This window comes from Eretmochelys imbricata, chromosome 2 (assembly GCF_965152235.1).
Source record: "Eretmochelys imbricata isolate rEreImb1 chromosome 2, rEreImb1.hap1, whole genome shotgun sequence".
NCBI classification, from domain to species: Eukaryota; Metazoa; Chordata; order Testudines; family Cheloniidae; genus Eretmochelys; species Eretmochelys imbricata.
This window is the reverse complement of record NC_135573.1, coordinates 214,273,337-214,286,897: the sequence shown is the minus strand read 5'-3', so window position 1 is coordinate 214,286,897 and position 13,561 is coordinate 214,273,337. Positions and strand designations below refer to the sequence as shown.

Here is a 13,561-nt window from a genome sequence, read left to right as displayed (position 1 = left end):
CCGCTTCGTCACTGGGGTTGAGTCACTGGCCGCTGCCTCCAGTCCCCCAAAAGTATCCACGGGGCTCTTGGCGGTGGAGGTGGGGTCACTGCTGAGGATGGCGTGCAGCCTCCCCTGCTTGCTGGTGCGCCTGCCCCAGCTCCTTGATCTTAGCATGGCATTGCTGCATGTCCCTCTCGTGCCTCTTCTCCTTCATCACTAGCAATCAGCCCATAGGTATCAAAGTTCCAATAACTGGAATTAACCTGTGACTGCATAGCCTCCTCTCCCAATAGACTCAGCAGATCCAATAGCTCCAGTGGGCTCCAAGCAGGAGAGCAGCATAGGCATGGTCAATTGGGAAGATGTTGTGTGAACTGTGCACACCGAGCAAACAGGAAGAGGAATTTCAAAAATTTCTGGGGCTTTAAATGGGGGGAAGGGCACATACCTGTGTACCTTCCGGGCAGTGGAGTTCAAACTGCTGACCAGAGTGGTCAAGATGGGCTTTGTGGGACACTCCTGGAGGCCAATTAGGGTGACATAACGGAGCACAGTATCTACACTGATGCTGTGTTGCTTTAACTACATCGCAAAAATCTCTATGCCACTTGTTGAGGTGGTTTTATTATGTCAGCATAGCAGGGAAGTTACATCGGCGGGAGGGGCTTTTCAGTGTGTACACCTCCGCTGTTTTGTCGACAAAAGCTGACTTTTGTTGACAAAACTGCGTAGGCCTAGGGAGGTTGTACTGCTTTAACTATACTGGTGTAACTGGCACAAGTTGTATGTTTAGAAAAGGCTTTAGGATTTGCAGGATGGGTTCCTAGACTACAATCCTGCACAGAGAATTGTCTTAATAAATTGTATTTATATATGAGCTCCATGTACATATATGATGCTATAGAAATAGCAATGTTCATTCAGTATCTCTTTCAACCTGGGGCCTGATTCTGATCTCTCACTATTGTAAATCAGAGGTGATTCCACTGAACCCAATGGGCTTACAATGCTTTGTAGGTGAGACCAGAATCAGGCACATGGCATTCACCAGTATCATATACTTATACCAGTTGGGAATGAGGGATGGACATGTCCCATTCAGCCCAGAATAAATTCATGTGACTTTTCCAAGACCACAAAAAGGAGTAACGGCCTTTTAAAAATGTCATGAAATAACCGTAATGAATCATTATTTTATGTCATATGGTGAAATGAGGAAGGTGAAATATTTACATGTTCATGTGGATTTTCTAAATCAACAGCTTGGGTCAGGCTCCTGAGTCTGAAAAAGCCACAGTTCGCTTTTTTCACACTGTTATATGCAGCTCTGAAAGTCTATTATTTTTAAATTGTACTGTTTGATTTTAGAAATAATTAAGGAATCGTTTTTTCTAGTTCCCAGAACTTCGGGATGTTGACCCAGCAAATTAGGTTGGCCTCCTTTAAAACTGCTGCTCTTGTACTCCATCTAGTGGAATACTGACTGTGCTTAATACATTATCTAGTAAATATATTGTGTTTTACACAGTGAAGTACTCTACACACTGGTACAAAAATATAGTTATTACATTACATCTTTGTAGAGTACGCAGACTGAGCCAATTTATCTTAATGAAGAACAAGAACATATGTAATATAATTCAGTGTGATATAACCTGGTTTGGAAAACAGATTGGGGAGGTGGAGCTGGAATGTGGGTTTTCTGAGCGGTAAAGCGGTATTAAATAAAAACCCATCTCAAATCCCAGTAAATATAGCTCACAATCTGTGTTCCTACACACCCATGTGTGTGAACAAACTGAACTAATGGCTTTCTTTCAAACACAGGGTCCACCCAGCAACCGCCAAGGTCAATGGAAAGAATGGGATCGAGTTCAATGGGTACAGAACTGGGCTCACATGCAGTTACTCACAATGATTGATGTTCTAAGACATGGTCTCTGCAAAACGTTCCATTAGTTTAGCTAAGGGTATATTTCTAAATTGATTTAGTTAAACTGATGTAAACTTTTGCACAGACCCTCTTAATTCTAGCTTGTATCAATTCTAGTTTAAGTCAGCAAGGAGCCGACTTGAGCTAATCAGTAAAAGCCAGAGTTAAATCAAATTAAGCTTGTCTACACATCAGTTTAACTAGATCAATTTAGAAATATGTCTTTAGTTAAACAGATGTAACTTTTGTGTTGAGTCAGGGTAAAGCTAATAAGTAGAGAAATGGAAACAAAAATATTAGGGAATTGAAAATTGCACATTTTCCTCTAGTAGGAGTGATCAACAAGTTAGGAGTTACAAATGTTTTAGAAACCAAGTTCTGTTTTAAGGTACCCTCTAAATCCAGCACACTCTTTTGCATGTGTACATGTATGTACACAGGCTCACTGCCTCTAAATCAACGGAAGCTTCTCAGGGCACAGATTGTCTACTCCATTTTGACTATTATGGCATGGAGTTTCACTTATTCACACTTTCAGATTACATCAATCTCCACTATTGAAAGACTGGAGGAGAAAGCCCCCTTGACATGTAAAAGTCTGAAAATTATGCTTGCTAGGTTTTAAATTTTACATGAGAAAAGGAATTTGCACAATTTTGGTAAAAAAAATCAATTAATTGCATTGGTTAGTATATGAGATACCAACAACTTTAGGAAATATAGCCCTACTACACCACAAATAAGGTGCAAAAATTCTTATGAAACACATAATGGTATGAAAAATCCAGAAGGCATTTTTCCCCTCTTTCTTCTGGACGTTAACAATATTTCAAATAACTTTAATATCCTCTGTTTAAAAAAAGAGTCTGATAAACTGTACCTTTCTCATTGGAATGGAAAATTCCATTGCAGACATGACCAACAAAAAACTGTGTATGTGTGTGTATATATATATATATATATATATATATAAATAAATAGTGTGGAGCTGCACATCAAATTGGGAGTTCTCCAACTAGTTTGAAAATGTACCTACCTAAATGTACTTATCCCCCAAACACATTTTGAATTGATTTATATTCTGCTGCTTTAACAGAAGAAATGGACCAGTAAGAAATAATACACATACTTGGTCAGTAGATATTTATATCTGGAATAAGACTTCTCTTGGGAGAATATATTTAAAAAAAAACAGCAACATTTCAGGCATCCTGGCAACAGTTTGTTGGGGGAAATAATTATGTATGATAAAAGTTCTCAAAATATTTTTTGGCCAACAACATGTAAGTTAATGACAAAATTTTGCAACTTCTATTCACATTGGAATCAAGTTCAATAAGTCCATCCAGTTTACCCCCAAAAAAACTACTTTCCATCAAATATCATACTTAGTATGAGGAAACAATTGTTTTTTTAAAAAGCGTACAGGTTACGTTGCAAATAGTAGTATATCCACGACAAGCATCTCTATTACATGCTGCACAGTCGGGGGGCGGGGGGGGGAATTACAAGCAAGATGCACTCCCATGTTTGATAAGATTTTTCCCTTATACACAAATTATATATATAGCCTGTATATGGCATACTAATTCCCACAATTTGTGTTTTTCATTTTCTCTACCAATGAAGTGCAAAACACAGAATAAAAACTTTTCCCTCAGGTCTGCTACACTTTTGTTACCCAGATTGTGGAATGGAAAACTATGCTCAGAGACTGAATTTGGTTTTCATGACTTCTCATTTTCCCCATAATCCAAAAACTTCTTTGTGATGACGCATTTGAAGCTTCATTCTAACTAATGGATTAATAGAATGAAGCACACCATTTTAGTTTCAACCACAGATTTTTTTAAGGAAGTGGCAAACCATTTCAGCTAGTTGAGAAAATGAAAATTAGTCCCTGGGAGAGGATACAATCAATGGTGTGTTAATCTAACCCTCAGCTGTTAATGATTTGCACTAGGATTTCCCCTGATGCTGTGGGTTCTGCTGAAATATTGTTTTAGCAGTTTCTGTCAGATTTCCCTACCCTTTTCTTGATGAAAAGGAACTGACTGAAGGGGAAAGCTCAGCAACAAATTTGTGCTTTCTTTTTTTTTTAATCCCAATTCTTTTACACCACCAAAAGGCAGATGGGGTGGGAGACAGAATGTTCTCCTTTTCAGTTCTGTCCTGTTTAGTCTATATAATGTCCATAGCTCCTTTAACTGATAAAAAACAGTGTTAGGCCAAGCATTCATCATTAGAAACTGGCAATTAACACCTAACTTCTATGATTTGTAACTGCTTTGTGAATGTACTCTCAGAAAGCTAAAAGCCTTTCACAGTTCTTGCTTGAAAAGACAACTGTGAAAAGAGCTAAAGTGTTCCCAGATCTCACATAATAGTAGAGAGCCCAGGGCTACGAGGTCCAGATCCACGCCCTGGTTGTGGGAGCCCTGGGCGCATGGGACCCCCACAACGAGCCGGTACTGAGAGCGTGCAGAGTCAGTCAACGCTACGCCCGGCTCATGAGATAGCTCATGGTGTCCGACACCATCAGGTAGTCCAGAGACATCTACATGGAACACGTCACAGCACACCGACAGTACTAGGTCGAGTAACCGAGAACGCCGACCACACCCCAATCTGGATCTATGCTGGTTATGCGATATGTATGTACCTCGTGAACCTTGTAACCGATACTTGCAATCCCCCATAGCGCAAGCCTGACCCCAGATGTACAGTACCTTCCCTCTTAACTTGGGTAAAATTGATTTTAAACATTAACTTTAATAAAATTTTTAGATCTGTGAGCTGGATGAGAATCTTAGTACAGTATGCATCTTCACTTCAGTGCCCGTGCCACCACCAAGGGCCAGATCCTAAAAAGTGCTGAGTGTCCTCAGTGGTCATTCACTTCACCAAATTCTCCCAACCTTGCAAAATAATATGTGCATAGCATTCACAGAGCCAAATCCTGCAAAATGTTGAGTGCCACTGCGAGGAAAGCATTCAGCACCTTGCAAAATTGAGCTATATGCATACAATGCAATTTTTCTTAATAAATATTTTTTGCAGGGATGGATGAATCTGGTGAATTGTAGTGCTCTTAAAATAAAAATGAGACATAGTACCAAAACTGCTAATTTCCTTATACCATGGTACCAAAACTGCTAACTTCCTTATACACCCAGACCTTCATCATAATCTGCCCTGGTCTTTCCAGACCAGAAATACAGCTTTTTGATTTGGTAAATCTGTGATGTGTATGAATCTCTAGAAAACAACATTAATTCCAACTGAAAATACATATTGATTTCATTTATTTCATAAATAAGGTCTGACTGAGGTTTCTCAGTTGTACAGTCATTTTCACTGCTCATCAATTACTGAAAGAATTTCTTGTTTATATAAAAACTGATACACAAAACAAGTTGGATAGAATTAACATCTTGAAAAAATAGTAACATGAAATAACCAACCAAATAATTAAGCAAATTTCTTTTGAATATTTCTGATTTGTGTAGGCAGCGTTGGGAAAGAGCTAGCTGATATCTTCTATGTATCTGCTTAATTCTTTAAATGGCAACTTCTAAGGCTATTGCTCCTGAAAACTGAAATAAACAACCACATGTAGCCCATATTTTCTGGGGACCTGATCCAAAACCATAGCCATAAATCTTGTCAAACTCACCAGACAGCTTTTTTTAAAATGAAACTACAAATTTGGTTTATAAAGCTAATAGTGTTGATAAAACATATTTAGACTTATGTAAGGTATTTGACTTGGTACTACACGGCATTTTGATTAAAGAAATTAAAACAATACGACATCAACATGGCACACATTGAAGGGATTAAAAACGGTCTAACTCAATGTATCTGCCAACAGGGAATCTTCACTGAGCAGCTATGTTTCTAATGGGATCACCTAGAAATCAGTTCTTGGCCCTATGCTATTTAACATCTTTATCAACATCTGGGAAGAAAACAAACTCATTACTAATTAAGTTTGCAGATGACACAAAAAAAGGGGGAGTTATAAATATGAAGAGGACAGATCACTGATACAGAATGATCTGGACTGCTTGGCCCATGTGCTTCAATACAGCCAAATGTAACTCATACATCTAGGACAGCGGTTCTCAAACTGTGGGTCGAAACCCAAAAGTGGGTCGTGACCCTGTTTTAATGGAGTTGCCAGGGCTGGCACAGACTTGCTGTGGCCCGGGGCTGAAGCCAAAGTCTGAGCCCCACTGCCCGGGGCCGAATGAGGCTCAGGCTTCAGCTTCAGCCCTGGGCGGCAGGGCCAGGTTACAGGTCCCCCACCTGGAACTGAAGCCCTTGGGCTTCAGCTTTGCGCCAGGACTGTGGGGCTCGCAGTTTGACCCCCCACCTGGTGGAGCGAAGCTTCGGTCCCCCTCCTGGGGGCACGTAGTAATTTTTGTTGTCAGAAAGGAGTCGCAGTGCAATGAAGTTTGAGAACCCCTGATCTAGGAACAAAGAATGTAGGCCATACTTCCAGGATGGAGAAACTACCGTGGGAAGCAATGACTCTAGAAAAGACTTGGGGTCATGGTGGATAATCAGCTGAATGTGAGTGCCCAGTGAGATGCTGAGGCCAAAAGGGCTAATGCTGTCCTTGGATTTGTAAATAGAGGAATATGAAGCAGGAGAAGAGGTTAAATCAACTCTGTACTTGACATTGATGTTAGTGGTGTTACTGAAACACTGTGTCCAGTTCTGTCGTCTACACTACAAGGATGTTGAAATATCAGAGGGTTCAGATAAGACACATGAGAGTGGTTAAAGAACTGAAAATTATGCCTCATAGAGAAAGACTGAAGGACTCAATCTACTTAGTTTATCAAAGAAAAGATAAGAGTGACTTGATCACAGCCTACAAATACGTACATAAGGAACAGAAATTAGATAACAGAGATAGTTTCAATCTAGAAGACAAAGATATAACAAAGTCCAATGGCTGGAAGATGAAGCTAGACAAATTCAGACTAGAACTAAGGTGCACATTTTTAACAATGAGGGTAACCAATCATAGGAAACAACTTGCATATGGATCACAGAGTCATAGAATATCAGTGTTGGAAGGGACCTCTGGAGATCATCTAGTCCAATCCCCAGCTCAAAGCAGGACCAATCCCCAATTTTTGCCCCAGATCCCTAAATGGCCCCCCTCAAGGATTGAACTCACAACCCTGGGTTTAGCAGGCCAATGCTCAAACCACTGAGCTATGCCTTCCCCCCCCCACCCCCCACTGGGAATTTTAAAATCAAGCTTGGATGTTTTTCTAAAAGATATGGTCTAGTTCAATCACAGCTGTTGAATTTAAAGCAGGAATTAATAAAAGGAAGTCCTATGGTCTGTGTTATGTAGGAGGTCAGATTAGATTATCACAGTGTCTCTTCAGGCCTTAAAAACCTATGAAAAACCTGCTGGAGTTAAACAAGAAACTCCCATTGATTTCAATGGTCACTGGATCAGGCCCATGTTGAGAAATCTATCATCTATCCTTATTACTTCAACGTACGTTTCTTTTTTAGTAGACCAATGGAAAGGAGATATGTATATTTTTTTGCTCTTGCCTGAGAGCTAACAGAAGAAAACAGATTTAAATATACATTGTATTGTAACACAAGAAGCAGTCTACCTAACCAAAGTCACAGATTCCTCAATACCTGAAGCCCCGCAGATTTCAAGACAGAGTTGGACTTGGTTAATATCCTTTAAATATTAAATTTACTGTTACATTTCAGAAAGAAATTTACACCTTGTTAATGCAAAATCAATTTTTGGCAAAGCTGCATCTACCTCTTGACTAATTAATTTGGGTTAACTACAACCTTTTAAAATATTTATAAGGCAATTCTTCCCCCTCCCTCCAAATGAGGAATGAATAAAGCCAATACAACAGTCATACTTACTCTGGAAGTCGAGACAGGACTCCTGCAGAGACAGAAGTTATGCTATCATTGATCCGCCCTGGTGCCTGATGCTTCCAAACCCAACTGACAACAAACTCCAACAGCATCAAGACAAGGAAAAGCGGCGTAGCCTGAAAAGGGATTTGAGAAGAGCAATTATAACACAAACTGAATTCTGCAGAAATTTCTGAACACGATAGCAAGCAGGTTACTCAGAATAGCATCATATGTTAGAAGATACCACAACGACATTTTAGAATGGTCCTCCCCAAGCCTTTTCTTTTCTTTATTATTGTTGTGTCTAGAGGATGTAATGGGCTACGGTGTGAAAATTTTAACTATACTCATGGCAAAAATGGATATGAACAATAAAAAAAATAATATCTGCGAAAAGTTGAATAAATATATATTGATTTGTAAACAAATTTGAATTGATTATTGCATGTCCTTGTGTACATATAAAATACTTGATATACATTGTCACAAATTTTCCAGATGGTCTCATTCTGGATGGCACTTCCATATAGGACATGATTTCTCATTTAGTCTTTTTGAATGGAGGTGGGAGGATAGTGCTGACTTTGGCTACAGGAACTTTTCCGTAAGAGCCGTAGATTGTTTTGTACAGCCGAAATCCTTTTCCAGCCATACCAGCAGCATCTTCAGATTGCAAGTGAATGAATGGGCATTTTACCACGTGATTCACTGGGAAAAAAATAATGACCTCAAAACACCAAACACTGAAGAACTAAAAATTTACATTGGCATAGTTCCATTGATTTTAACTTGAATTTTAAGATAAACTTATGATTATGCTTGCTTAAGTTTGTGCGGCCACTGTTTGAGTTCAAGAGTATGAAAAAATCAGATCTGGTGCCATCAGCTATTTCTGCCCAGATTAAAAGACTTAATCCTGCAAACATTTAAATGGAACATATTATTTGCTACTGTTAAGGCAGAGTTTAATTCACAGCGCCTGTTGTTTATGTTTATATTGAATTCAATTTGCTTTGTATTCTCCCCTCATTTCCAGTTTTCAATGCACAGCAGATTTTTGTACTGCTGTACAAAATGTTATACCTCTATTACTGATGCTGTCAGGAATGAAACAGGAGGTTTGCATAGCTGGTGACGGGTCATTTGAGGCTTTTGGCACTGGGGAGGCACAAGAGGCAGGCAGGGATTGTGGAATAAGCACACTAGATGAGTGTCTCTGCCCAAAGGATCTGGTGTCAAATAGATAACAAGACAGACCTTTACACTTCCCTCACTAGGATACAGAATGAACTGCCAACCAAGGTGAATGTGGGTGGCTTAAACCACACAGAAATATTTTTTCCTGCTGTGGGAAGTCTCAAGAAGGCAACGCAACACTTGGTCCCAGTTTTAATTTATCTTCCCAAATATGAGGGAAGGGAAGAATTCTGTGACAAATTCCACAGTAGTGGAATATATAGGCCTTGACTAAGACCTGAGTTGTTGCAATGAAGTTTTTAAAGCACTATGCCAAGCAGTGAGTGTTTGCAGGACTGGACTCTAAATTATAATGTGAAACCTTTTGGAAAGAATGGAGACCCAATGACTGAAAGCCAAAAGAATGCCTCAAAGATCCCCTTCCTGGAACAAACCTAAACAGGTACATCAATATTGATAATTTGGGACCAATAAGTCATAAATATTTTTTATTTGAAATACAACAATCCTACACAGTTCTCAATAAAACCATATTCCCTTTTTTTGGTTTTTTGCATCACCTGCTTCAATACTAAATAGGAAACATGATTTTTTTCTGAGATATGATTAAAAATATAGCATTTTGTTAGAAAAATAGCTGTATCAAACATTTCCCGTCCTCTCGACCAAAGCTCAATGACAAGTTAAAAAAATGAGTATGTAGACAGTTGGGAGAAGAATTGGCTCATTAAAGGCCCAGTTCTTGTAAGGGATCATTGACCTCAATACCAGGAGCCAGATCCGGGCCTTCATACTACCGTATGGGACTGAGCTATGGAGCAGCAAGTTCGGCACTGCAAATTGCACAAACCCAGAGAAGGACACCAGTTGGGGGAACCTTAAAGGATGAAGGGAGAATGGTGAATAGGAAACATATGGTTATGCTGTGCATAGCTATTTGTTTTACCTGCCAACAACTACACTGCTTAAAATATTTGACTTTTGTACACTCTTGTCACTACTGCAACTCCTTTACAACTACCGCTTTTAGCATCTGTTTCCCATTGTGTGATTATGTCACACGCAGCCATCTGACAGTGTTCCCTGGTTCTCAAACAGGGAGTGCTATGTCAGACAGCCAGAGGGGGCACCATTCATATTGTCTTACCCACTTGCCAGTCAAGAAGCTTGCCAGTAAACAGTTCTCATTTATGGATCTGAGCGTCTGAATCCAAGTCAACTGCTGTTCCTCTCCCACAAATCTTGTTGTTGTCAGAAAGCAGTTTGAAGAGATCAACTAACCTAGGTTTCAAACTCTAGAAGTGCTTTCCTCGCCCCATCCATTTCCAATTCCCACCTTTTTGCCCACCACACCACCAGAAATACTGTAAGTAGGTTTGGGATTGATAAGAACTCCATTTAGCTTTCATCTGTAGGTAGAACAGTCCACTCTCAGCATTCAGGAGGAAGCTATCTTTGTTGAGTGAGCACTTAAATCATCAATTTCTGCAGAATTTAAAGTGTCATTTTAAAAAAGTCCTTCTGGATGCAAAATAATATTCTCAATATGAACCAAATGTAAACTGGTGGAATATTATATTCACTGTGCAAACTCTCATGATTTTATTGAGATCTCACAGTATTTGGTGTTTTCTTAGTCACAGCTCCTGTAAGCTTATTACATGAAAATCCCAGCTTTCACTTAAAATGAAATACAAGTTTCTAGCTCTCATGATAGAGCAGAAAAGCCTGAAAACATGAACCGAGTGCACTCAACAGACACACAAACCAGAACACAAATTAAAAGAAAGCCACTTTTCAAAAAAAACCCTCATAATTTTTCAAGCCAATTTCATGATTTTTTCAGGGGTGAGGCCAACTCATGATTTTTGACCACTTGAGACCAGCAGTACTACGTATTCCTGAGATTGGACACAGACATTCAGCACCTCTGCTGCTGCTCATACCTTCTCAAAGTAGCAGAAGTAGAGCATGCTGCTGCCTGCTGTGAAAGCTATGAGCAGAAGCAGAGTCAAGCTTTAGAGCTGCCCATTTGTGGGACCAGGAGAGGATCCAAGAAATAGAGTCCGGGAAGAAGGGTGGAGTAGCCGAGTCTACCCCATCTTCTTACACCCATGTTAGACAGGAAACTTCACAGGGGCACAGAGAAACCACCACTCCATATTGCAACACTCCAGATATCCTGAAATGAGGGAAGAAAGGTACACAGAATTTTCCCTTTTCCTTCTGGTAATTAAGGGGAAGAGGAATTTCCAAATTCAGTTATCTACAAACTGATATGGAAAAATGGACCCCTGAGTATGGTTGAGGGCCAGTGTCCCAAATGGTATCCAAACACCCTTTCTTTTGCCTGAAGTTTTGGTGAGAAACAGGGGCTGGCTCTCCACAAAGCACTACTTTAGAATCCTGCTATAACCAGAGGCAGATATTAAAGGTAGGGGGAGCTAATAGGTTTAGGCTTCCTGTTCTAAAAGGAAGCCAGCACTCCGTTTTGTAGTTCCCCCTCTCTACTCAGCAGTAGCACTGGAGATACTCAAGTGATTCAGAAGGCATTGCCAACTGGATGAGTCCCTCCCGCAGAAACACTTAAGTTGGTCTGATAAATTTTCCAAGTCCTTGTATACAGCTTGCTTATACTAAAGTACTTTATTTTGCACTCACTCCCCAAAAATCCGTTTGTTTAATCACTTGCTGTCTCATCCACCTGTTATATTATCCTTTAAATTGTAAGCTCCTCAAGGAAAGGCCTTGTCATTACCATGCCCAGCATAGAAACTTTTGCCATTATTGGTTGCAGGGTGTAATTTTTTTGCAAAACATACTGGGAAAAGCCCGAGTGTCACTGCAGTTATAACGTCATAAAAATGCTTTTGCCAGTATAGATTATTTTGCTATGTTGGCCAAAGCACTCTTTTGCCAGCATAAACTATGTCTATACTAAGTGGTAGAGCTATATGGGTAAACTTTTTCTAGGGTAGTCATGGCCTACGTACTTGTAATGCCTTGCACAATGGGGCCCCATTCGAATTGGGGCTCCAGGGTGCTCCTGCATTACTGATAACAATAATAAAATAATAAATAATCCATCCCTAGCATCTGGTACAGCAAGTCTTTGACTGGTTCTAGGGGCGGAACAGATCATCTGAAAGTTAACTAAAGCTGGGGTGTGCATGGCACAAACAAGTCTGAGCTCACTCTCCCAAAGCTTCTTTTTCTCCTTCATTTTAACTATCTTCATTTTTTTAAATGGAAATAGTCGCTTTCTTTCTTCTTTGTCCCAGCCAGGTGGCAAGCTCTTCAGGGCAGAGAGATTTATCTGCATATTCTGGGAAGCAGGGTACAGTACTATCTCAAACTCCTTATGAGAAAATAATATCTGTTCCCCTTATATTAAAGCTATCCATTTCAATTCTTCACCCATTATACCCACAGATTGTCAAACCTTGCAATGTTATCACCAGTCTCACAATATTTGAGGTTTCTCTTAAAACCTCAGTTCTCGTACCAAGAGATAGCATGGAAATCTCAGCTTTCATTTACAATAAAAGTTCCTAGCCCCCGTGGTTGCAGAAAGCTTGAAAACAGGAAGCTAGTGCACTCTAAAGGCTCAGAAACTAGAAGGCAAATAAAAAGGCAGCATTTTAAAGTCTCATTATTTTTATGGCAAACTCATCGGGGGAAGGGAGGTAGACTCATTTTGGACAGCCTGGGGTTGGTAATACTGAGGTGCAGGTGAAATCCAAGCAGAGAGGGACAAGCAGGGAAAAGAGTGAAGTGCTGTAAAGGGCAGCTGGTATGTGAGAGGCGGGCAGGAGGTTGCAAGGGGCAGAGAGGAGGAAGGTGAGGCCAGGCACGGGGCACAGAGAGAGGGGCAGGTGAGGCCGGGCACGGGGTAGGCAGGGGGCTGCAAGGGGCAGAGAGGAGGAAGGTGAGGCCAGGCACGGGGCACAGAGAGAGGGGCAGGTGAGGCCAGGCACGGGATAGGCAGGGGGCTGCAAGGGGCAGAGAGGAGGAAGGTGAGGCCAGGCACGGGGCACAGAGAGAGGGGCAGACGGGGGATGCAAGGGACACAGAGACAGAGGAGCGAGGGGCGGGCCGGGAGACGACAGGCAGAGCGAAATCTCCTGTCCCTAGCCCAGCTCGCCGCCGTGCTCTCACCTTATTCACATAATCGGGCACCTCCTCGAGGCTGGGGAAGGAGCTCTCATTGGGCTGCAGGGCATAGAACATCATGCGGACCTGCTGGGACCCCGAGAGGCCTCCCTGCGGAGCTGCGGGGCCGTCCATGGCTCCGGCTGCCTCCCTACCGAGAGAGAGGGAAGAGAGAAGCCCGGGGCGAAAGTCCGCCCGCGGGGAAGAGGCGGAAGCCAAGCCGCTGAGCAAGTGAATACCGCAGCCCGCTCCCTTCCCCCTCCGCTCGAGCCCGAGCCTGCAGTTCCCTCATCCCACCCCTCTCCTCCAGGCCAGCACACACGGCCGGTACCGGCGGCCTGCTCTGGGGAGCACGCAGGACACGCTCCCCAAGGG

At 41.4% G+C, this 13,561-nt stretch overlaps 1 protein-coding gene across 1 annotated transcript in view; it reads right to left on the bottom strand.

Annotated features, from left to right (window-relative positions):
- Positions 1 to 13,321, bottom strand: part of AGMO (alkylglycerol monooxygenase) — a 277,979-nt gene extending 264,658 nt beyond the window's left edge. Inside the window, exons 1-2 of the mRNA XM_077809367.1 lie at positions 13,193 to 13,321; positions 7,841 to 7,971 (exon numbers count right to left, since the gene is read on the bottom strand). Of these exons, the coding sequence (XP_077665493.1) occupies positions 7,841 to 7,971; positions 13,193 to 13,321 (260 nt within the window). The remainder of the gene's footprint in view (positions 1 to 7,840; positions 7,972 to 13,192) is intronic.
- Positions 13,322 to 13,561: the final 240 nt, after the last annotated feature.